A 26,596-nucleotide genomic window follows, 5' to 3' on the forward strand; every position below is an offset into this window, starting at 1 on the left:
ACACAAACAGCTTGCTACACTTAAGGATTTTACTAATAAAACATAATGTTGTGCTAGATAATATGACTGTTGCCACAGCTGAACTGACTTGTCAAATCAATCCTAATATGGCTCCCACAGGCACATAAAAACCTTATTTAGCTATCAGTTATCCTAATCACTTTGTTCGGTTTAAGAACGCAATACTTCAAGACCAGTTCCTATTTATACATATATGCCCAGCCATTTAATAAACTCCTGATTTATATATTAAATTCTTGTTTGGAAGAGATGTTCTAAGCATACAGTGTTTTTACCTAGTATATATCTATTCACACAAATAAATACAAAAGATAAACAAACAGAAAAGCACCACCACAGAAAAAAAAACACCAAGCAGTTAATACACATAAGGCCAAAATTTCACAACAATAAGATGCTAAACTTTCATTTTAGATCTCATTCAAAAGCTGTCAGAGGGTGGAACTAAATACAATGCTGAGCACAGGGTTGCTGCTGAAAAAAGCAACCCTGTCTCTACTTCCCCCTTCCCATTAAACATTGGAAGTATCTGATACGACATCATGAGCCAGTGTGGTGTAGTGGCTAAAGTGTTGGACTGAGAGTCGGGAGATCCAGGTTCTAGTCCCCACTCGGCCATGGAAACCCACTGGGTGACTTTGGGTTAGTCAAAGACTCTCAGCCCAGCCTACCTCACAGGGTTGTTGTGAGGATAAAATGGAGAGGAGAAGGATTATGAACGCCACCTTGGGTTCCTTGGAGGAAAAAGGCGGTATATAAATGCCAATAATAATAATAATAATGATGATGATGATGATGATCCCACACCTGCTCCACATTATTGGCTGCCAGTGGGGTGAGAAATAAACATATGTAGCAATGACGACACACGTTCCCCTTACTAAATGTTATGGGGAGACATGAGGGAACTGGATATGAAGTTGCTGGGTTTTGATGGCAGCCCCATGAACCGAACAGTGTGATCATGCTCTCCCCACATTATATGGCAAGGCAAGCCATTTTGCTCTTCCCCATGCGTATTCAGCACAGGCTAGGAATAAACTTAATATATCTAAGGCAATGTAGGGAGGAGCACAGACCAAGAAGCAAGGCATCCAGCAAGTAAGGATGAAATAGGGAAGTATGTCAAGTGAGGGAGGATGCAGGGAGCCCACCCTACATCTTCTTAGTCTTTGGCCCATTCTCTCAGTCAGTGCCTGACCTTCACAGATCCCATGTCTTGCCTTTCCATTTGCAAAATGTGAAATAACATTCCAAAAAGCTTAACAACTGGAGGTCATATATGAGTCAGTATCCAATCAAACACTAGCGTTAATGCAAATTATGGTGTAATAGCATAAGACATCTCTAGTGCAACACCAATAGCTTTAGCTAGTGTGACAGATTTTCTGGGGAATAGCCATCTACCTAGCTTCCTTCAGTGGGGGTATGCAGAGGGTCAGTCTGGGCAGGTAGATATGAGAAGAGACATGCCTTTAGATCTTATTGAGAATTCAATGGGAGAATTAAGCTCACACTTAATTTGCTTCCATTTAAATCAATGGGACTTAAGGGTTATTTTTTTGGCTAGATTGTCAACAGCAACTTAAAAAAACCCATTAGTTTATGATCAGTAAGATTTCCCTCTACTATTCATAGTAACCTACCTTTGCTTCCTCTTGCTTAAAGCTACTGTTAAATATCTGGGCTAAAGTCTCAAATGAAACTGTCAGGGGAAGCATGAAGTTTTCAAACTCATCCTCATCTTCTCCTATAGAAAAAAGAGGGGAGAGACAGAAAAAGAACACAGTATTAAGAATCTGGCATAGAAGTCATTAAATTAAATAACAAAGCAAAACCCAAGCATAATACTGACCTATGCAAACCTCAATTAAAAATCTAAACTGAGCTTTTAATTTTGAAATAAATTGAGAAATCTAATGTTTTTACTGTTGCTGGGACTGGGTACCAGTGTGCCCACCTCACCCCACCCTATTCCACCCAAACCTTGCTCAGTGGGCACAGAACACTGACTGTTGGTGCGGGGAGGAAAACGGAGGGGGGGGGTAGTAGGAATGGAGTGGAGTGGCTAGAACCCCAAATAGACACACTCCATTCTGCAACAATGGATGCTGCAACAATGCGTCCTGCTTGTGGGTTCCTGGTCAACAGCTGGTTGGCCACTGTATGAACAGAATGATGGGACTAGATGGACCCTTGATCTGATCATGGCTCTTCTTATGTTCTAACAATGGTATTGCAGGACCCCAGTTGTTACGACTATTTACATTTGGGCATTAGCACAGGTAATGCTAGACTTCTAGACTACATACTTACCCTATATTCAGAAATACATTAGTTGCATTACTGTATTTATTAAAATGTTATCCAATAGGCATGTCTCTCAGTTTAGGTGATCAAAAACATTTACTCCTGCAGCAATGCACTTTTTTTTTAAGAAAACAAAAGAATAGGACACTTCAGGAAAAGATCAGCACACAAAGCTTCCTGTCCTAACGGCAGATTTACTTTGAAAAAATAAACAAACCACATCTGTTGACACATTCATGTCTTAAAGCAGCAGTATATTGAAGTTCTAGGAGGCTACCCCAGAGCAGCAGCACTGCACAGACTGATACCCATGGAGCCTTATTCAGTTGCCAAGTTAGATGGCCTTATCTGTATAGCTCTTTCCTCAAGAAAATGCAATGCATATGCAAGTCTCTTTGGGAGACTAGCAGCAGGATCCTAGCTAGCCTTTAAGAACAGAAGATAATTACATTACACCAGTCCTTTTACAACTTCATTGGCTGCCAGTCCAGGTCCGGGCCTGATTCAAAGTGCTGGTATTGACATTCAAAGCCCTAAGCAGTTTGGGGCCAGATTATCTGAAGGAACGCCTCCTCCCATATGTACCTGCCTGGACCTTAAGATCATCTACAGGGTCCCTTCTCCGTGAGCCCCTGTAATCAGCACCACTGAGTAAATTCTACCTCTCCCTGTCTTGTGTAAAACATGAACTACTTTCCAAACTAGAATATTTCCTGCATCACTTCAGCATGTCCACAGCTCTATTGCATTCTGAGCAGGGCTAATGTTTGGATGCCAGTCTGCTGGGCTTGATACTTGTCGTTCCAGTCAGGCCTTCATTGTTTTTCTCCGGTGATTGTGAATCCACTGACCTGCCATTCTACAGAAACTCAAATCAGAGGAATGTGAACTCATCTCTGGTTTAACCCGACTCAGACCATTGGTCCATCCAGTCCAGCACGGCCTATTACTCTGACTGGCAGCAGCACTCCAAGGCTTCAGCAGGCGTCTCTCTTGCCCTCGCTTTTCATCTCCAGTTAAATCTCTATCGTCTTCGGCGTGATAAGCATGTGTTCTCCCACTGAGTTACAGCCCCTCCCCATACTGTGTTGCATTCCGCTCTCGAACGCTCCTTTTTCATTGTCCAGTAAGAAACAGGACCATAGCTCACACGCTATTTTCCCACTTGAGACAGGTGTTCCATGCCAAATAATGACAACTGACTGTCATTCCAGGTGACAAGCTTACTTTCCCAGCCCACCGTACTAATGCCCACGTCATTCCATCTATGCCCCTTGGGTCTCCCTTTGCTATTTTTTCTGTTTCCATATATTGGCGTTAGCACACATTTTCCCTTTTAGCATTCCCCGAAGCATTCTTTGGCCTACTGCACTTGATCCATCTCATCGTTCTTCCACAGTGTAGCACTGAAGCAAATGCCTTTTAAAGCCCATTCACACTTCCTGGAGCCCTGCTCTTCCTATTGTTTCAAGTAATCATTTGAGGTGTTACTATGCTTTCAATGGGCATTACGTTTTCTGCCACAGAACATCTGGTTGAAATTAAGAAGCATTTAGTCCTCCTCCAAAATACACACAAAAGGTACATGTACCATTTCCTCCTATCCACCTGTGTCACGCATAACTGAGTCCTGGCTGGATGCTGCCGGACTTTCCCCCTATTGGTTCTGGTCCCCACTCTCTTGGCTTTTCAGAAAGTACACATCTCTTTAATTTGGCCTTTTAAATTGTGAATAGTGGCTTTAATGTTTTAATATGGTTGTACTGCATTTTATTTCCCATGTATTATTGTTTATTTGTATGGTTGTACATACCTAGACACATACCCTTGGTGACGTTTGTGGAAAGTTGGTCTATAAATATTATAAATAAATAAATAAATAAATAAATAAATAAATACTGAGGGCAGCAGCACACATGAGATGGCATCTGGGGAAAGAAAGGCCTCATCTACACCAAGCAGGATATTGCGCTATGAAAGCGGTATATACCGTATTTCTTCGATTCTAAGACACACTTTTTTCCCCATATAAACATCTCTAAAAACGGGGTGCGTCTCAGAATCGCGGGTGCATTTATTATTTCTTAGAATCAAAGCTTTTTTTATGTTGGTGGTACTGAAATTAGTGTGCGTCTTACAATCGATGGCATCTTAGAATCGAAGAAATACGGTAAAAGGCAGGAGCCGCACTACTGCTCTATAGCAGGATTGAAGTGCACTGACAACTGTTGGGGCCCATTGACACATACCATGTACCAGTTTCATACCACTATATCATGCTTGGTGTGGCTCCTTCCTTTTAAATACCACTTTCATACTGCTTTCATAGCGCAATATCCTGCTTGGTGTAGATGAGGCCAAAGCCATACTTATCTGAAAGAATACAAATCCCTTTGGAGACACCTTATACACTCAGATTTGAATGCACATGCCTTATATTAGGGATCTTTGTCCTGTTGAAGCCACCTCTCATAACAAACATTCAAGGTGCTTGTGACAGATGATAAGTTGGATTTATTGTAGTACACCAGCCCGGAAATAGGCTCTCTGAGCATGGGGATGCTGTTGTCACTCTTACGATCAGACCATTACCTCACAAAGGTGTGGGTTTTCATCACACACAGCCTCTGCCAAGGGGCAGCGAAGTGGGGAGGCACACAGTAAAAAGATGGTCCAGATTTGGAGATTTTTTAACAAAATGCTCTGGGAGATTTATCAAGTGATGCCCACGCTTGCCTCGTTAATGACCCGAATGGCCAACAGAACAAGAAGCTGATTTTCTCTACTGACACAATAGCTACTATGAGCCCTTCCATTCTGACTCCTGTTGGTTTATGGGTAACTAAAGGGGGAAAACCTTTCCATTTCAGGGAAAGGTTGTGTGTGGGGTAGGCCTGGGGTGGGGGGAAAGGAGACAGGGGGGGAATCAATCCTGGAAGCAGCTCCTTTATTTGCAAGGCATCTTCCAATTGAACCATTGTCTCCCAAGGACAGCTGGCACCGACTTCATCTGCATTGGACTGATCTCAGAAACAAATGATACAGCGGCCAAACAACTCGAGGCACAGGAGGATGGCTGCATCTCACACCACTTGTACTGCGAGAAGAAGCTTTCCCAGCACAGCGCAACGGGTAACTAAAGGGTATTGACACATTAGGGAGCCCGCAAGAATGAAAGCAGTGGAATGGTTGTGCCCAATCTGACCAAATGTCCTTGAACCCATATGAAATGAGGTAGCAGCAGCAAGGAAGGGTTTCTTCTCAGCTCATGCTGCATTGTAAGGCATTCACATTCTGTCCACACGCAAAATGAAGTAATCAAAAGCCTAACTGTGGTGTATTTACAAGCTAGTACTTTCAACTCAATCCCAATTTTCCTTCTTTTAAAACATAGTCTTGAGCCACAGACACCAATGGTCATGCTTAAACAACTTTTAGCTTATTTCTTCCTCAGATGTTATCAAGATGTGGAAGGCAGTATAGCCAACACCACAGAATTTAGACCCTTGGCCATCATGGCTTATTAAGATTTGACAGGAGAGCTTGGGTTCTACTCTGGAGGGGATTATGAATGCTTCACTGAGTGAGGGCCTAATTCCAATTCTTCTCAAGAGAATCAGTTATAAGGGTCCTCTTGGAAAAAAGAATATCTTTGCTAGTGGATGAGCACTCCAGTTATCAACCTGTTTCATATCTCTTGTTTGGGGGGAAACTTGAGACCAAACTAGATATGACAAACTAGATGTGACAGTGGCAGCTAACTCTATTCTCATTTGCCCCATTCATGTATAAAGCTTTGAGGTGGAGTCTAATTTTTGCATCAGAAGAGGTACATAGGTGAGGTGAACAGAAACTTCCCTTATCCCTTGCCTTTCCTCCCCCACCAGCTCCATCACTTCAGGCTCTTTTCCCCCGCTACGGCTGTCTTGTGGTATCAGTCTGGCTGGAAAATGCAAGCAGGGAGGGAAGGCGGGGGAGAGTTCCACACCCCTCACCTGCCTATCCTTTTTGATATTATGTATTTTTATTAATTTTATATTTATTTATTTATTTATTTTATCAAGGCTACCCTACCAAATACTGATAGTACATTGCAATCATACGTACAGTATCTGATATCATTTTATCAGATTTTACTGTAAATTCATCATGATTGCAGTATTCGCAGCATAACTTTTTTTGTACTGCAGATATATTTGCATTCTGGTTTTTTTTGTATTGAATTCAGCATTAAATTCACTTTCAACTGATATATAAACATTTGAATTTCGTGAAACAGAACATTTTCTGCAAGCATGCAAAGTTGCAAAACATGAAAATTTCAAAACGTGTCCACAATTTTGGCCACCACTGTAAACATGGCAGATACGTGGGTATTTTTAGTCTGGCTCTTAGGGCAAATTTTCATTTTACTTTTTGTTGTCAGGTATATGTACACAACAGAATAAAATATTAATGCACTCCATCAAATACATTATTTAGAATTATGCTACTGATTATTTTCTTAATTTAGATTGATGCCCATCTTTATGGGTAGGGATGTTGCACTTATTTCCACAGTATTCTGATTCTGATACTGTTACATATGAAAATCAATGGAAATCTCTACATTTATGCTTCTTTTGACATAAAAGAATCCTTTGATTTCTATCTTTCCCACACAATTGCATTTTAACAATGTTGTTGTTGTCATCGCTGTCATCACGCATTTCAAAAGTCTTTTAAACACACAAGGAGAACAGGGATTTCCAGGATTCAAGCTGAAGCTCCCAGGATGTATTGTTATAAGCATGAAAGCTGCATAAGTAGTTCACAGCTCAACTTTGTTTGTTATTCTTCTAGTCTGGCAAGAGAGCTACTAGGACAGCTATTACTTTGCAGAGAATCCTCTACGTTCAGAAATTTAATTAAGCATCATTAACTTGAAATACTGAAGCATCACGGATCTTTGGTGCAATCTAAAGCCAATAACATTAAAATACAGTCCAAATCCTTTTTTTCTCTTGTTCCAGGATACTTGGAACAAAAGTGGGTTCATCTGTGGAAAAGGGATTGATCCTGTGTCCAAAGCTTATGTTCTTATAATCTAATACTGGTGTGAGCAGAAAACAATTCTCTGGATGATTTGTAGAGGACTGGGAAAGATTCCTGACTTGCAATTGTTTAACAATAGCAGCAACAAATTACTCCTCTCCTGCCTTAAACTACACTGCTGAAATGAAAGCTTGGGGCAACCACAAGTGGATTTTTGTGTGGAAATACTATGAACTTCATTCAGTTCTGATACTCAAAATTAATTCCTAGACTCAGAATTCTTTAATTCTAAGTATGTGTATTTGGCACCAGGCTACAGTTAGTGGATCTCAAGGTTCTAGCAAAACACACACACACACAAAGTACTTCCCACAAGCCTGAAGTCTGCCAGCCTCAATTCAACAGGCCCATCTTAAACATTTCTCCCAAATCAATCTTGAGACTTACTTCCTGGCAAGTAAATTAAGCTTAAAACCAAAAACCCGTAGGTAAATAAACTGGGATGGGCCCAAAGAACAGTGAGTGGAATGTGTTCTGTAAATACTTCATAAGGGTTTGTGTAAGTAGTTCTAATGTGTTCTGTAAATACCTCATAAGGGTTTGTGTAAGTAGGTTCCACACAACAATTCTCATGCTCCCGCTTGCATATAGACTATTATGCAATAGAATGCCATTTACTTTCACTTTCCCCACACATCATTCTAGCATGAGATGGAAAACAGCCCTTCTGTGAGAAGAAAATATCTTCTATGTGTGGAATCCAGCCTGTTAGATTTCAGTGCGGTCAGAAACATTTTCAGAATAATCCGGTATTGATTAAAGAACAAGTCTCAATATTGAGAGAAATTACTTATTAGACAACATTGTTGAGGAAACATTCTAATTTCAGGAAGAGTGAAGAGATATCATGAGAAAGTTCTTACCTAGTTCTACCATGAGGAGCCGTGTGAGAGCGGTATAGAAGGTTGTTCTGCACCGAAGGTCACTCAAACCATAATTATCATTGACACCCAAGAAAGGAAAATGTTTACTCTGGTGGGAAAGAAAATAGAGTAGACAAATTAATTTGTAATTTTTAAAGGTAGCGATTTTAAAATATTGTAATACACTGAAGAGGCTTACCGTATGATTCTGCAGCATGAATTTCACAGCATCTATTTTCACAAGCTTTTTTAAAAGAATATAAGTACTTGAGGTTAAGGAAAACAACAGTATCCAATTACTGTGTTAGTATCACAAACTATAACTTCTTTCATTCTTATGGTCAGAGATGTAAAACAACAATAGATAACTGAATATTAGAATACAGTTGTTGTTGTTGTTTTAAGAAGGGTTAAAATATTGCACAGAAATGTTTCATGGAAAATTGTAAATTAATATCTAATAATTCTAATGAAAAGGAAAACAAAACCGTTTAAAATATTAACAGCATTGATGGACACTGTATAGTCCATGATCAAGAACTGAAAAGCAAGTCTATTACAAAGCACCAGCTAATTAGATTCAATGGATTCTAGAGCCATCAAGATCTTATACGTACGTATGTTATAGTAATGGTCAAAAGATTTTTTAGGAGACCAGTAGGAAATTTAGGACATTTCTTAGTATTTTTCAAGGTCAATACTATCATCTCTGACAGTAGTAATCTAATGCTGAGGGGGAAAGGGAGGGAGAACCCAATTCAAATAATCCTTGATCCCTGCCCCACAACAGGTGATCAAAACATCTTACTTGTTATACTAACTAAGCTACATAAGGAATGGAGCAACACCTCCAGCATCAAAGTATATATTTGTAGTACTGAGTATTTTAAAACAATACAAAAGTCGAAGGTTAGAAATACCTCCCCACGTTCTACATACCATTAGAAGGTTTAGAATATGAAACACTACTCAAATGTTTACACAAATTAATATTGGTAGATAAAAATGTTTGAGAGAACAGTTCAAATTACATAAGTGAATTGGTCTTGGCTAGGAAACATAACTTCCTGATTAAAAAGTGATCTAAATTGGGCTCTTGTTTAAAATAATTACATTTTCTTATCTCAGTATTTTAAAGTCAGTAAACTAAACTTTCCATGATCAGTGTTTAGCTTTTTGTTATCCAGGACTCGTTTTACTACAGTAAAATTACTCAACCTGTAATTTGGGACCCACTTTTAACTTGTTACATTTTGGCCACAATCCAGCACAGAGGGAGGCATCTTTAATAACACTGATAGCAACAGACTTTATGTCAGTCCTAGACTGTGGTCACAATTTTTCTCTTGACTACATCTGTCTGTAGTATCTATCTAGAATCTAGATCCTTCAGTATCTCTCTTTTTCCAAAAATGATTTGAAACACTCATTCTGCAACCCATCTCAGGTCTGGATGCAATTCAATTGTAGATCATGTCTAAACAATTGAAGACCAAACCTTTAGAAGGCTGTGGGTAAGTTTTAAAGAATTACATGTAACATTTTTGGATATTTATCAACGACTTAATGTTATGAACTCTTTTTATAGTGTGTTCTTCTTAAATCTAAATGAAGCCTTTAATCACTGCAAAGGAAGTAGAAGAACTAGAAGACCACTTTGTGGTCTGTTGCTTCACAAAATAACTATGCAACTGTATATATTTTGTTACAGGAAACATTATGATAAAGTTAATTATTAGAAACAACTGAGGATGCATGAAGAAGCACCAGGACCGCACTGACAGAAAGGAAACACTAACACATTCCATTATGTAAATGAATTCAAAGCTATTCCATGACTGATCAGCTAGAAGGGACATAATGATTTATAATTCAAATAACTGAGCCTTAAAATCAAATTCGGCTAATATATTTCTAAATATGCATGCCCAGAATAATTGTTAAAATAAATGCAAAACAAGACAGCAACACAAATCATTTGTTGCCTCTTGTTGCTTAAAATATCACCCCTATTATTATTATTTTTTGCTATTTCATCTAATCCCTCCTAAAATAAATAAAACTGTTACATAATCTCTGTAGAAATATAATGCGTAATAAAAGTACCAATTTAAAGGAACGTGTAGTGCTTGATTCTAGAAGGAAATTATATGCAGATGAATGAATTAAGCAATGGGCAGACATTTAAATTAAACTAATTATGTTTAGCCTTTCAAATTAATCACAATTTAATGTACCCTATGTGCTGAAAATGCCCTCCCTGGATGTGGTCTCTGAAAACACAATGCTTTCCACAAAGTTATATATAATGAAACTCTAACCCTCAACCTGCCACAGTGGCACAATCTTGATCAGAAGGAAGACTATGTTAAGTGAGCTTGAGTATCACAGCCACTGAGTTGCTCTGACAAACTAATGCAATGTTAAAAGGTCAAAGTTTGCAATACCAAGAAGTATTTATAAACACTTCATATGTAAGAAATAAAAAGTACTTCAGCATTATTCTTTAAAAGCTGAGGCAATAGATTTTTAAACCGGTGGGGGGTGGGGGGATACGTACTGTTAAAAGCCAAAATGACCAGCAAAATTGGGTTGTACATCATTTTCCAGCAAAAAGGAAAAACAGCCTCGACAGGTGTAATTTATCATTTTTCTGATTTAATACCAAAGAAATATATTAAAATAATAAAAAGAATCCTGAAATCCTCAAAATTTGTTGTGATAAATAGCCCTCCCTGCCTTTATTACATTATACCTACTAACAGAAATATTGCATGGTGGATTTTGCCAGACAAGGACGATTATTTTCCAATAAAAAGTTGCATATTAAATTCCAGCACAAAAGTGGGTGTCTTAATACTTCTGAATTCTTTTTTCATTTGCCAAAGAACACAAGTTTAAACTTAACTAATACTAACACATAAGAATAAAGTGAAACAGCATTTAGGTTAGCTCTTTCATGCTGCACACATCTAAACTGAAAAAAGAAACACACCCAAGAACTTTGAATCAAATTATATTTAATACCATGGGTAACCACATTTTATTTATTAAAAATAGTGTTCATTTTAATGTGGCCAATATATAAAAGTAATAATCTCATCAGCAAAACTAATGCTGATTTTGTATATAATACAGGAGCTTTTTCACATCATGGCCCCTTTCACAATATGGTAAGACTTGACCAAGAGGGTTCTTTATACTTTATTTTGGAGGTGAAGAGTGTGGCGCTGAATACCTTTGGACCCAGGTTCAGGATAGAAAGGACATCAAATTCCATGAGATGGTTTCTCATGAGTTTCTCATGGTTTCCACAGTTATAGATATAGGCATTGGGGGCAAGAGAGGAAATGCATATCAAGTCATACCATTGGCCATCTAAGCTAGCATTCTCTACTGCAAAGATCCTTTCCAGCTCTGTTATCAGAGATCCACTTGACTGGAGATGCTAAGGCTGAATCTAGGTCTTTGTTCTACCACTGAGCTACGGCCCCTCCTCAAATGACTATTGTTGAATTCTGCTATATATGTCACTGAATCAGACAAACAAATCTAGGGTTTCTTGAAAAGCAGGATACAAAAGCCCTCAGTTGGTAAAACAGGAGGATTAGGAGATAAACAAAAGTCTAACATTGTAATAATAGGACATGTGTGAGCATCAACCACTGCTTCTGTTGAAAATTTCAGAAACATGGCCCACTTGACTACAAAGGTTGATGGTTTGTGAACTACCTATAAAAATGACTTCCTTGGTCATGCTATCATCCCAAGACTGGGAAAATCCAGATGCAGGATTCTGCCTAACTCCTGAGACAGTGGATTGGATTCAATGCGACTTTTGCTTGGGCAACCCAGGCCTGCTGTTGGTGGGCGTGATGTAGCACTTCTCGGGACAAGCACCGAAACGATCAGAAATGAGTGTTTCTGCATGTTTCAGCACTTGCCCCCAGAAGTGCTATTTTGGTTGCCAGTGACAGGGGCCTGGAATGCCCGTGTAAGGGTCCAATTGGATAAAACCCATGATGTCCATCTTGCGATTCAAAATGAAAATCAACATCATGATTCCTCCTCCTCCTCCTTTTTAGGGGTTGAAGATGAAGATGCATGCCATTCAGAAACCTTGGCCAAAAGTCAGATGGCCAGCTTCAACCCCAGAATTCATGAAATAGCTTGAGTACTGGGGAAATCGATAAGTACAAAGACTGGTACCAAAGTGGAAGTTTCCAATAAAGCAGAAGAGGAAATACTGAAATGGTCTCTGAAGGGCCACCAACTCCCCTAGAGGACAGTGTTGTGGGAAAGTCAGAGGAAGCTAATGGTATAGCCATCAAGAGAGCAGTAGATGGAGCTGAGAAGAACTTTGAAGACACTGACAGTACAGGCACTTAGTGTCTGCTGCTTCTAATGCCTTCTCCCAAAGACGAAGCCTCAAGCAATCCCTTTCTCTGCACCTGGCAAGTAAAAGCAGGGCAGTGTTTATGGGAGACTGCAAGATGACCCTATCTAAGGCTGAAGAGACACCAACTATTGCTGTCCATCAGTGGAAGTTTGCTCTCAAAAGATAAAGGTTTTCCAAAACAAGCCACCTTCAGAGCTATAGGCTTGACAAGCAGCAAAAGAGACACTGGAGGCTCTTAACTGAAAAGAAGAAATGAACTGCAGAGTATGGAAATATTAAGTAGACAGGAGAGACAGAATTAAAGAATTAGAAGAGTTCCCCTTTTTTCTAGCCACATGCAAGCAAAGTTCCTTGATGTCCTACTGCTTTTGTGGTCAAAAGAAAACTGAGCAAGGAGGTGGGAACACCTGGAGAGTGAGAGCTCAAAATTCTAGACTAGTTTAGAAATTTCCCCAAAAGAAGCTCTGTGCAGGTATGGAACCCATACATGGGACTGCACAGAGACCATGAGAAAGATCACTGTTCTGTAGTTTGCAATGGCCTTGCCCTGGAAACTCACCAATGCCTGAGTATCTTTCAGAAGCTCAAGAGCTTTCTATATGAGCTGACTTTCAGGAATTAGGAAAATGTATTATAGTTTAGTAACTATTTTATACTTGGCTCCTGTTGTAAAGTATGTTTACCTGCCCCAAACCCCTAGGAAGGAAAAAGCTAAAACATATGGGGGTGGGGGGGACAGGACTCCACAGGGTATAACACACAAGCATTTCAGAACAGAAGCATTAATGAAATGCTTATCACTTTGTTATCTTCCTGTCTTAATAAAGATATTTAATGAAGAATTTCATGTTGACCTTTAGTGTATTGAACTCTATTACACCACAAGAAAACATTAAGAAAACCAATCATTCTTACGCTTTTAACATTTTAGCAATGCAGCCCAGCCTCCTCTTTTCTTCTGACTTTGAGTGTCATCAGACTGGGGATGGGGGGGGGGGGGAATTGTGTTTCCCTACCGTTACTTTGCTTCCTGCTCCTGTCCCACAACTGGGACGAGCAGCTTTCGCTTTCTTTACACGGGGAAGAAAGAGGAAGCAAGTGACGACCACGTGGGCCATTCAGTGGGTGTTTTTTATCACACTGCTTCTCCTGCACACAGCAGGAAATGGCGGTAAGTTTCGTCACAGCCAAAAGAATCAGATTTTCTGGGTCTTTCTTTGTGATGGAGAAACGAGCAAAAGGAGCAGGAATCGTGCGGGAGGCAGACGGTGTCATGAAAAGGACCTGCAAAAATCTGTGAGGGGCCAGTAACAAGTGTGCGATAAAACACTCATCCGATGACGCTCTTTGTCACATGAAAGTGATACTTCCTTTCTGTCCCATGCACATCCTGTATCTGATTACAAGAACAAAGCATGTAAAACATCCCTTTACATCACACCATGTTAACTGGTTCATTAAACTAAACCACATTGGTTCATTAAACTAAATCAGTTGAATGCTCAGCGGAGCCTGCCCCTGAGGTGCTCAGCAGGAGATGGCACTGAGCAGGAGGCAGAGTGTCAGGATGGGGCCCAGGCTCTTTGGTTGGGTTTCAGATTCTGAAGCAGAGCTACAAGAAGCCTACTCAAGAGAGAGAGAGCAGATGGGGCTGGGATCCTCAAAGGCTCTCCGGGAGTCAGGGATGCATCTTCTCAGGAGCTTATCGAGCAGGAGGCCCAGGTTCAGAGACCATCACCGACTTGCCCCCCTTGGGAACTCAGCCTTCATCAGAGGGGAAGGGAGCACTGGAATCAACAGATTCCAGAGTCTGCCGCAGAGTTAAGCGGACAGAGTTGAGAGGAAGCAGGACGCAGTCCACCAGACTGGCTGCATGTCAGAAGTTAAGTCACAATGACTGTCCTTGAAGGAGGGTTCCAAGAAAAAGCCTGTTGGGCATGGTGGGGAACCATCCATTTAGTTGATAGGCAACTGCTTGCTTTATTTAGCTAGTTAGGCTTAGAGAACAGCTCCTAGGTTTCACAAACGCTATAGGTGTGAAGAGGTGTTTTTAACTGAATAAAATGTTGGCGGATCGCACAGCAAGTCTCTGTTGTCTCACTATTCATTGTGAGGGCTTGGAATCCTGACACATTGCAACAACTGCATGCTCTCCCAGAAGCCCAGGCTACTCCAGGCTGCTAGCCCCAAGGCCAGGTAGAGGCGGAGCGTTCGGCCAAATTCACACAGTGAAGCAAGGATAAAGGAACTAGCTTCATCTGCCGCTGGCAAATGTCATAATTGTTGCTCTACCATAGCTGCCCATCAGGTTTACGAACGTAGAAGCAGCCAATGGCAGCAGAGAGCTATTTCTATGTGTGTTTCCCATTTGCAATTGGGAGGAGAAGCTGTGTAGGTCCGTGAGTCTACCTGAGGCTGGGGGAGGCTTTTGGAAGAAATGGCAGGAGCAAAAGCAAGTCTCCCTTTCCTCTTGTCAAAACTCCTTAGTTCCACGGCACATAAATATTTATGAACTGAAAAACAAGCTTGGGATAATCTAATAGGGTACTTACCATGGTAAACAGAAAGATGAACAAGGCCTCAAATGAAAACACAGCATGTAAAGATTTGCCAGGTGGTGGTAAACACGGAAATAAACATAGGCTGCAGTTTCTTGAAACCTCCTGAGTTGGTTGTAAGACTTCTGGCGTCACTTTAAATGATATCTCACTAATGACTACACTTGTTCAAGATCATCCAAACTGTTCAGAATGTACAACTGTCAAAATACAGGGCTTCATGAAACAGATAGGCTGTTAATAGGAAGGTTTGCAGCAGAGAAAGGACTAAGCCAGGGATGGGGAATGAGTGGCCTTCCAGATGTTGTTGGCCTAAAACTCCCATCACCCTCACCACTGGCTATGCTGGTCAGGGCTGATGGGAGTTGCAATCCAACAACATCTAGAGGGCCACATGTTCCCCATTCTGAGAGATAGGGCAGTCTTTTACTTTCAGAGGAAGAACCCCAAGGGGAGAAACTTCCTCTCCAATCATAGACCAAAACCGAATTCTGGAAGCAGTTTATTTTCCCCTACACTAATTCGAACAAATTTGTAATAAAACCTTCTCCATCTAATGGAGAATAATTCAATTTTAACCAAGAACTATGAAGAGAACGTATTGTACAATCCGCCTTGGACTAAAGGTGGAGGAAAACAAAGGAAGCTAAAGACTTCGCAATGGACTCAAGCTAGCTATTTCTGAACGTCATTATCTGCCAGCCCTTCCTGGTGACCAGAGGAGATTCTTTCATGAAAATAAAAGAAGGTCCCACATATGAATCTCCTGAGAAAGAAGAAATTAAGACATAAAAGAAATTGAACCCAGGTCTTCAATTCCATTTTACTATTCAAACATTCCAATTTCACATGCAGAAATTGTTAAAATATTTTGCAGACATTGAGCTGGATTCAAACTTATTCATGCTTAGGCTTGACTCACTGAAATCACATGGATTTTGATATCTCTACTCTAAGCATGACTAAATCTAGGTCCAACCCATTGGGTCTGAGCTCAAGATATACAGATGATTTCTTGGGACACAACTATCCATCCTCCAAAAGAAAAACACCACAGAGAGAGAAGAGCCCTGGCTAGAGTTTCACGGGATAGAAAGAACTTGGGCATGCTCTTTACATAATCTTGGTAAAACCATTGGAAGTTGCTTTGAAACATGCTTCCAGGTGATATCATAGTAGCTCTCCTGGACATTTCAGTGGCTTTTGATGCCATTGGCCATGGTATCCTTTACCTGGTGCTGCTGGGCCTTGGAGGTACTATATTGCAGTGGTTCCAGTCCTTCCTGTCAGGTCATGTCCAAAAGGTGGTGTTGGGGGAATAATTTTCAGCAGCAAGGCCATTGGTCTATGGTGTCCTGCAGGATTGTGTTCTGTACTCTATATTATTTATGTTACATTTCAACATTAATATTTCTTGAACTTCTACATGTAATACTACAATTAGGACTATTCTATGATGGGCAATCCTCAATTGAAACAAACTGCCTACTGTACGACTGCAAGACCCAACTAATTTCATTTTAAATAGCACATTAAACCAAAAAAGGCAATTCAACTTTCCAAAACATTTCATGACACTCAGTCCATGCAGTGATCACACATGAAGAATATCTTCATGTGCACAGGCACTATGGCAAGGAGTAACTAGAATGGAAGACCTTATGACCCCCATCCACTTGTTCCTACTTATCCTCTGTAGAAAGGGCACACAGAGGACTCCATTTCCTATGTGGCCTGACACACTGAGCGTCTGTGAGCACATGCTCTGGGAAGGGGGTGGGGAGAGCAGGGTTCTGGTATGCTCCTAGGATCCTTAGGCAACACAGGCACAACATCTTGTTTTCACTCAGTTTTAATGGGCTCAGATGTGCTGTGAATTTTATTTTCAGTTGCTTATTTCCACTACTATTTGAAGACAAACAAATGCCTATTCATTTTTTATTCAAATAGCTTAAAGACAGTAAAACAAAAAATATTGGCAATATTATATTGACCTGGTTTGTATGATCACAATGGCTTGTTTAAGCTGCAGCATGTGCTGGGCACCATTTAGCTAATTAGCCACTCAGGTGTGGCTTGTCATGTTATCCATATCTGGGTAACATGGCTTGTGTGAGAGGGAAACAACCCTCAAACAACCCCATGGCCTTTTGGATTCAGATGACTCACCCATGCCTGGATGGGTAATTAGGCAAATGGCACCCGCCACACATAGGCATGTGCTGTGGTTTAGCAAGCCGCCATGGCTTATTTAAGCTATGGCAATCATGCAAACCAGGCCATAGTTCACCCCAGATGTTTAACAGAAATGTTCAACAAGCTTCAGATATCAAGCTACATTAGCAAAACCATACCAACAAACCAGCAATCCCTATATAGGCACATGGAGTCATGTCAGAATGCCCCCAGTCCTCTTTGATTTTAATTCAGTACCCCAACTTTTACTGACCAATTTAAGACAGAAACCAGAACCAGGTTAATTTGAGAGAGAAATTGCATGCAAAAAAGCAAGATAGCATTTTAAAACTGAACTAAGCATTGAAAAAGCTAAGCTGAATTAATATTTAAATATTAACTATTCCCATAGATATTAAAATTGTTCAACATGAAAAAGTCAACAAGAAAATGGCTGACACTCTACAGTTTTCTAAACTATGCACTGCGTAGGACCTGTAACGTACAATTAAAAGGATATCCAACAGAAAGATCATTTAAAAATTGAAGAGTTCTTGAAATCACAGGCTCACATCGTCCCCAGTATTTAAGGTTTGTAACGCTAGAATTAAAAAAAGAAGAAAGTTTTACAAAGACATTTTCGAGCCAGATGCCAATTTAAATATACATATACAATCTTAGGGTGGTATTCCTTCTATTATGTTAACTCATCAATCTATTATTTTTTAAAAGATATATCATATAGAAGTAAATGGTTTGGGGCCAGGCTATCTGAAGGAACGCCTCCTCCCATAAGTACCTGCCCGGACCCACGGTCATCCTCAGGGGTCCTTCTCCGTAAGTCCCTGCCAAAGGAAGTGAGGCAGGTGGCTACCAGGAGGAGGGCCTTCTCTGCTGTGGCACCCCGGCTGTGGAATGAGCTCCCTAAGCAGGTTCACCTGGCAATCTATGCTATATTCCTTCAGACGCCAGGTGAAGGCCTTTTTATTCTCTCAGCATTTTAACAGGCTATTAATTCCAATTTTAACTTTGCTGTTTTAAATGTGTATTTTAAATTTGTATTTCTGCACTGCTGCAGTAGGAATGTTATACTAAAAAAGGCTGGTATATGTGGCTTCTTGGACCCGCCCCTTTTGCATTAAGCTGCACCCACTACTGGAATGTGATCCCCAAGAGCTGCTCCAAAATGGAATTTGGCCCTCGGGCTGAAAGAAGTTCTGCACCCCTACATTATATAGTTGTAAATCCTTACAACAATCTCATTAAGTAAGTCAGTATTATTATCCCCCATATTGCAGGCTGAGGCTGAGAGAGAGAGGCAGACAGGCAGACAGAGAAAAGCTTGCCCAAAGCCATGGCAGTTGATGGCAGATATGAACTGGGTGCTTCCTGATTCATACCTCTGTTTCTTAGCCTATTTGTACTGGTTTGAAGCAAACTATACTTGGCCATATGATTTTCAGGCAAAGTATTATTTGTGCTTGCCTGCAAAGTGGGATCAAACACTAGTGTTCGGCTTCTGAACAGCCCCATTGAAAATAACATTTATTCATTTGTAATATTTCTATACTGCTTCTCGTTTAGACAAATGATGAACTAGTTTTCTACAAGACCATAAAAAGACAACAATACAATAAACACAATAATACAATATCAGAGGCTGTACAAGGGAAAGCCACAGAAAAATGGTCAGTTTTCAACAAACAACTAAAACATGCCAGTGTTGAGGACAGAAGAAAGATCACTTTACAGAGCAGGTACCACCACAGAGAAAGCCAATCTCCATGATGCTGCCAAATGGAAATCCATAGGCCACAGCATTAGGGCTAGCACTCCCAGCAGGTGGGATAAATCTCCTGTCTCAGGAGGCAGATGGGAAGGGTGGCAGAGCCCACACAACTGCCACCAGAAGTCCCAATGCTGTTGCCACCAACCCCACCACCCTACGCACCTTTAAGTGAGACATAAGGTTGGCTCTTTGGGGAGCCCTGGTGGGAATCTACACTGGTGTTATTCTAACGTTTTGAATGGGTTACTGTGACGCATAGCGTCACGTGACCCAGGGTCTCCAACGTTGTAAATGATTATAATAATTATAAAAGAGCCATGAGAGGAAGGACATTTTTCTTCTCATAGCTGTCTTATCATAATCTCTTCCAGAGAAAGATTTGGTTCAATGGATCTAGAAATTCAAAATTTGTCAGAGGGAAGAAGGTTCTTTTTCCTTATTTAACAATGTATTATGACCAGCATTTAAAAGGAAAACATGAAAATGAGAAAAGTTTTCTTTAAATTACACTCAGAATGGAAATAGCAGGAGAACATGGTTAACTAGTGCCAAGGAAAACAAAACAGTATGGGAAGGGGAGATTAAAAGTTATATGGATTGTATGCACATATTACATTTCAATTTTTTAAAAAATTAACGCATTAACTATTAGCATGATTTACATTAACTTTAAACTTTGGGAACAAACATCACTATAGAAGACAACTCAGATGTGAACTCACATTTTTGCCATAAATGTGTCTAGAACTTGGTTGTCATCTGTTATTCCCAAGACCTCTGACATTCGAGCATAAACCTGGAAAAGAAAAATTCAAGAGTGGCATTTTAATAATCTACCAGAGTTTTCAAAAACGGTTATTGTTCTGAAGTGAGTTCTTTTTTTCGTGTTTCCCCCGTCTTTTTCTTTTTTAGTATGTCACAAGTGCATTAGCTTTCCCCCCCTCTTTTTTGCCATTTATTTATGCTGTGCCTATAGTAAGTATGCATTGCTTTTAAAGGCTGAAATTATAGGTCAATTGTATTTCTCCTCCCCATACTTCTATTTTACAATCTTTTTATATTATATAGTTCAGAAAGAAAGTTATTTTTTCTCAAGAAGCTTGTGATTATAAGCAGACTGAAATGGCTAAACAATAGCACAAGCTAATACATGCAGAGTGAACCTATTCATGTTTACTCAGAAGTAAGTCCAACTTACGTCAAGGTTGTTCTCTAGGAAATATGCATAGCTTCACAGCCTTAGCGGTACAGGTTTATACATTCTTGGACCTTTGTTTTATTTTTGCTAAGATGTTAATTTCAAGCTCTCTAACCCAATTGCCCTGTTTCTTGTCCGCCATCTTCTATGTTCTCTCTGCCAAAATATCTTTGATATGTGTCTCTCTGTCTGCCAAATTACAATCATATGCCTTGAACGAATAATTCAAGAATTGTTCCCATCTTGTTTGTAAATTTGAGTTCTATTCTACAGTGGATGATTAGAATAATTATTCCAGCAGTATTCCATAGTACATTTAAATTGGTAATTTGCATGAAGTTATACCATATTATGTTTCTATTATTAGTAACATTTTAGACATTTCTCATTGTACAGTTTAGGATAGAGTAGGAGAGCGAGAGAGATAATAACATGCCCCCAAACCTTGTCCTATAGCTGAGCGGGGTCTGAACAGAGACCTCCCAAAGCTAACACTGTAAACTGTGGTAGCACACTGGGAAGATCTACTTGAATTTATATTCTCGAACATCAAAATCAAGAAGTTGCACAAGTCACCCATTACATGATTGATTTATGCTATGTTGCTGCCAGTAATTCTCAAATTTTGAACCCACCATAAACCTTTTAAAATCTGATGACTGAGAGTTTTAGTTTCAACTGGCTGTATCCAGTGGTGTTATTCCACTAGCAGAAAGCTACTACCTTTTGTGTAAACCCTGTTTTCATCCTTGCACAACTGTCAAGTTCAATACCTTGATTCTGCTAGTATGTACCAGTGCAGAAACACCTTCAATACTCATTACAAATTCGCTATCCTGTTGCTTTTGTTAGATGCTTCATTAGCACTTGCACGATCAATAATGGAATACACAACCACTAGTGGAACACCACCACATATATATTTTCTGCTAGTTTTATGTTACAGCCTAATGCTCTTATCCCAGACTCTACTAATAAGGTATCCTCTCCCTTTATTCTTGGGAATATATGCTCCTTTGTATGAGACAGCAATCTTGTGATCTTCCTAAAATATTGCATGTGCGTTTAAATTAGAATAAAAAGCAAGTCATATCCAACATTCATAGCATTTCTCAGGGCTTAATAGCAAGAATATGGCATTCTATTCTAAATATAAATCATTGTTATCCTGGGTGATTAGGTATGGGTTATAATAGCCAGGTTATGGTTATGAAAGAATAGCAACGATCAGATTCAGAGAAAGCATACCTCAACCAACCAGGTGCTAGGATTAATAAGGGATGGCCATGCTTACGAGTTTCCCTGTGCAATTTGAATGGATGGGCCTTTGGGTCTGACCATATTTCTTATGATGACATGTAAAATTCCACTTTTGGAAGTGCCCCGGAACATTGTTTGAATAAACAATAGTTAAACAGTAATAACATTGTCCTTATCATGCATGTACCCAGGAAAGTTCTAAATTTGCAATCTGGGATTAATTCCACATACTTTATATGCAAGAAACGATAGATATGTAAGATTACTCATATTTACTGGAACGGATTTGTTTGTGTAGAAGCATGCAGAACTTATTTACGTATAACCATGATAGCCTTCTGTTTAAAAAATGTAAGGGTTAAATGTAGCACACATATGGACCTTTAGTTGTTCAGATATTTTAATAAATTAGCATGAACTTTTGTGGATTACAATCCACTTTATCAGATGCCGTAAGAGAAACTGGAAGCTTTGAGTCAAAAAAGACAGCAGTTACAAAGCATAAGGTGCACTAAAAAGTCTTTATAATGTGCATTAAATCATAGTCCCTGTTGAGTCCCTGATTGACACAAAGTTCTTTATCAAAGAGAACAGAAAGGTAGCTATAATCCATGTAGATAGATAGATAGATAGATAGATAGATATACACAGAAGCTCTCACTGTAACTATTTTGTATTCTTTAGTCTTTTGCAATTGATATCACAACCACTATATATACTATAAATTGAGTACAATGGCACTTCGGGGGGGGGGGTTGTTTTTACCAAATGCAAATTCCGTTTCAACTGTTTACATAAGATATCTTAACATGAAAACAAAAGAAAAAAATTGAGACAGAGGAAATCACGTGCTATGCTAGCATTTTGTTCTCTTGTCAATTAACATTCAGATCGGGGTTTAACAAATAAAACACTGGGAAAGATGTCAAACTTAACAAAGAACACTCCTTTAATCCACAGTTATCCTAGTAGCTCTTGCTACTCCTTTTATCATGCATTAGCTTTGATTCCTATTATCCCATCAAGATCTATGTCAACACGTATCCCTAGAGATGTCCCTCAACTACAAGAATCTGACAGCTAAGCTTGAGTGCTAAACAGGATCATTACCTCTTAAATCTATTTATCTGAACCACTGAATAAGTAAATTGAAAAGCTCATTAGCAACAACAATCTGATTTGTTTTCACATGTGACAGGGTCATTTTAAGCAGCTGGATGGGTAACATGGTTCAACCATGTGTTATGGAAGAAAAAGCCCTTAAATTAAAACAGCTAGGAAACCTGTACTAAACCTCCTGTACAATTTTGCATATACAGTGCCATGAATAAGGATTCACCACCACCCCTTTAACATGTCGACATTTTGTTGTGTTACAACCTGGAATTAAAATGGAATTAATTAGGATTTCTTCTCAATGACCTACACAAAAATGTTCGTAATGTCGAAGTGGGGAAAGAATCTAAATGTTTTACAAAATGATTTACAAATACAAAACTGAGAGGACTTGATTGCATTAGTATTCACCCCCTATTGCTGTGACACCCCTAAATAACCACTGGTGCAACCAACTGTTTTCAGAGGTCAGATAATTAGTTGAATGGAGTCCACCTATGTGCAATTCAAGTGACACACAATCTCAGATAAAATATACTTTTTTCCTGAGGCTCCAGAGTTTGTTGAGGGTATATCTAAAGAAACAGCATTGTGAAGACCAAGGAGCTATCGGAACAAGCCCAGGATAAATTTCTGGAGAACCACCTTTCAGGGTTGGGTTATTAAAAAAAATCCCAAACTATGAACATCCCTGGAGCACCATTAAATCCATGATTACAAAAATGGAAAGAATATGGCACAACTGCAACTCTGCCTAGAGAAGACTGTCCACCAAAACTCAGTGATGAGATAAGGAGGGCAGAAGCAACCAAGCTCTGAAGGAGCTGAGAAGAGAGAAACCATCCATGGGACAACTATAACCTGACGTTCCACAAAGCTGAGCTTTATGGAAGAGTAGCGAAAAGAAAGCCATTGCGGGGGGGTGGGGAGAGAAACATTTAAAATGCCATTTGGATTTTGCCAAAAGGCATGTGGGAGACACAGCAAACATGTGGGAAAAGGTTCTCTGGTCTGATAAGACCAAAATGCTATGTGTAGCTCACAGCCAGTGAAGCATGGTGGTGGCAGCAGCATGTTGTGGGGATGCTTTTCATCGCCAAGGACTGGGAAGCTGGTCAAGACTGAGGGCAAGGTAGAGGGAGCCAACTACAGATCAATTCTAGAAGAAACCTGTTTCAGTCTGCAAGGGACCTGAGACCACAGTGGACGTTCATCTTCCAGCAGGGCAATGACCCTAAACACACAGCCAAAGTTACACTAGAGTGGCTTAAAAACAAGAACCTGAATGTCTTAGAATGGCCTAGTCAAAGCCCAGCCCTCAATCCAATTGAGAAACTGTGGCAAGACTTGAAAAATACTGTTCACCAACGGTCCCCATGCAACCTGACAGAGTTTGAGCAATTTTGCCAACAAGGGGCAAATATTGGAGGATCCAGATGCACAAAGCTGGTAGAGACTTACCCCAAAAGACCCATAGCTGTAATTGCTGCCAAAGGTGCTACTACCAAGTATTGACTCAGGGGAGTGAATACTTATGCAACTAACAAATGCCAGTTTGTTTTTGTTTACTTGACTTTTGTGCCACAATAAAAAATATTTTGCACCTTCAAAGTGTTAAGAATGTTGTGATAAACATGCCAATTAATTCCAAATTGTAACACAACAAAATGTGGACAAGTCAAAGGAGGGGGGGGATTGAATGCTTATGCAAGAGACAGTAAAAGTATTTTATCCTGTTTGCTTCTTCTATACAACAGATAGGGAGTTAGCACTCCTTCTAAGAGTGAGCACAGGTAGGACGCGCTAACAGGACTGGGGACAAAACATGGCCACTGAGAAACAAGAGGGATTGCAGAAGTAAAAACAACAACAGCCTCAATGGCCGAAACTACCGAACAGCCCAAGGAGGATTGAGCATGCTCAGTAGCTACGGAATCCCAAGTGTCATCTGGAAATAATAATAATAAAAACCAGAACATTAGGGTGGGGGTAGAATACCCTGCTTTGAGCTCATTCCAGCTTTTATTGTCCTGGAGGAAGACAAGTCTGGCTGGCTGGAATCCTGAAAAAGAGCATTCTTGCTAAGAGGTGTGGATTTATTGCAATATTTTGCTGCAAATCCCACTTGTAGCATTCAGAAGGTAAGCCCTGTGGAAATGACGTTAGTCTCAGCTTGAGATCAGGGAGGAGGACTCATTCCTCTGCTGGGGATACAAGTGAGATAGAAGGAACTGGCTCTTCTCCCTTTGAGTGCAAAACCAGGCTGCTGCTGCTGCTTGGGATGGGGGCCATGACAGCAAGACCTATCAGCATCCCCCAATGCACAGACTCCCTACGTATAATCTATACACTCTGGAAAATGGTGGCTAAGATCACACTGAGCCCCTACATGCATAGACCCCCGAGAGTGCCAACATGTGGAGGTCAAGTGAAGAAAGGCTGCAGGGCCAGTAGGCTGACACCAACACCATGATTACAGCTGTACACACCCTGTAACACAGGGTTTATAAGCTCTACTCATTCTTACATTTCCAAGACTCAGACGTGGAGACTAGGCATGTGCTCCGCTCCGATTAGAAGCGTAGAAGCAGTAGCGAATTGGCCTGCTCCGCCTTGCCCAGAGGCGGAGTAGAAGCGGACCGCGGACCCCTAGAAGCAAGGCGAAGAGAAACGCCCATTTTCGGAGCGCTTCTCTTTCCGCGGAGCGCTCCGATCGCCATCTTGAAAACATTTCGCCCATAGGATTGCATTGTGGAAAATAATCGCGGATAACTGGGTTGTTTTTGAAGCTATCGTTCTGAAAATTCTTGTGCTCAGAGAGTCGTGGATGGGGGTCATTTTGAGACTACTCTCACCTCTCTGCGTCGTGCGGGTCGCGTGATATATTTTTTAAAAAAATCGGGTACATTTACAATACAAACGGTAGGGTAAACCGGCACCGGCGGCGGGGTTTATTTGAAGCGATGACAGGCACATTCAACTCCCAATCCTGATGAGAATTGATCACCTCATGAAGCATCATCCTCCAATCCCAGCGTTTGAGGCGGGGACTAAGCCAGAGTCACCCTCACAGTCAGAGAGCTCTCAGCCTCTTGTGGGTTTAGCGTTCGTGGGGAGAGGGTCTACTTAGTGAGCTGCTGCTGTGTACTTTGGAGATAGATTAGGATTTTAGCTTGGCGTGTGTGTTTGTTTGCTTCTTTCTGACTTTTAGCTTAGTTTGCTCTGTGTTTTTCCCTTACTTTGATTTAATATAAACTTTATTTTTAAATTTTGGAGTGTGTGTTTGTTTGTTTGGTTGTCCCCCCCTCCCCTCTCTTAAAGCCTGATTGTGTTTGATCTTCCTTCTGCTTTTGTGAAATGCTTTTTTTTGAAAGCATACACACACTTCTTGTCCCATTTCCCTACATTTATTAGTAATATTCTTAAACATATTATTGTATTCTTATACATATTCTTAGTAGTATATTAGTATATTCTTATACATATTCTTAGTAGTATTAATATTTTATTCTTCTTATACATATTAGTAGTAGTGTTTGGTTGGTTCGTTTCCCCCCCTCCCCTCTCTTAAAGCCTGATTGTGTTTCCTTCTGTCTATATACAAAAAAATACCAAAAAATATCAAAAAAATATTATTCTCTTTTTCTTCTCTGTGTAACTTGGACTGTGAGTGTGCTGTGTGTGCACTGCTTTTGTGAAGTGCAACAGCCACTGATTGAGCATTTAGGGGAAAGCATACACACACTTCTTGTCCCATTTCCCTACATTTATTAGTAATATTCTTAAACATATTATTATATTCTTATACATATT

The 26,596-nt window shown here is 40.1% G+C and overlaps 1 protein-coding gene across 1 annotated transcript in view; it reads right to left on the minus strand.

Moving 5' to 3' along the window:
* The window catches only part of RANBP17 (RAN binding protein 17), a 220,383-nt gene that overhangs the window by 75,517 nt on the left and 118,270 nt on the right, over positions 1-26,596 (minus strand). The window contains exons 15-19 of the mRNA XM_063125294.1: positions 19,932-20,005; positions 17,941-18,021; positions 8,488-8,551; positions 8,289-8,397; positions 1,668-1,771 (exon numbers count right to left, since the gene is read on the minus strand). Of these exons, the coding sequence (XP_062981364.1) occupies positions 1,668-1,771; positions 8,289-8,397; positions 8,488-8,551; positions 17,941-18,021; positions 19,932-20,005 (432 nt within the window). The remainder of the gene's footprint in view (positions 1-1,667; positions 1,772-8,288; positions 8,398-8,487; positions 8,552-17,940; positions 18,022-19,931; positions 20,006-26,596) is intronic.

The sequence above is a fragment of the Elgaria multicarinata genome, chromosome 4 (assembly GCF_023053635.1).
Source record: "Elgaria multicarinata webbii isolate HBS135686 ecotype San Diego chromosome 4, rElgMul1.1.pri, whole genome shotgun sequence".
NCBI lineage: Eukaryota > Metazoa > Chordata > Lepidosauria > Squamata > Anguidae > Elgaria > Elgaria multicarinata.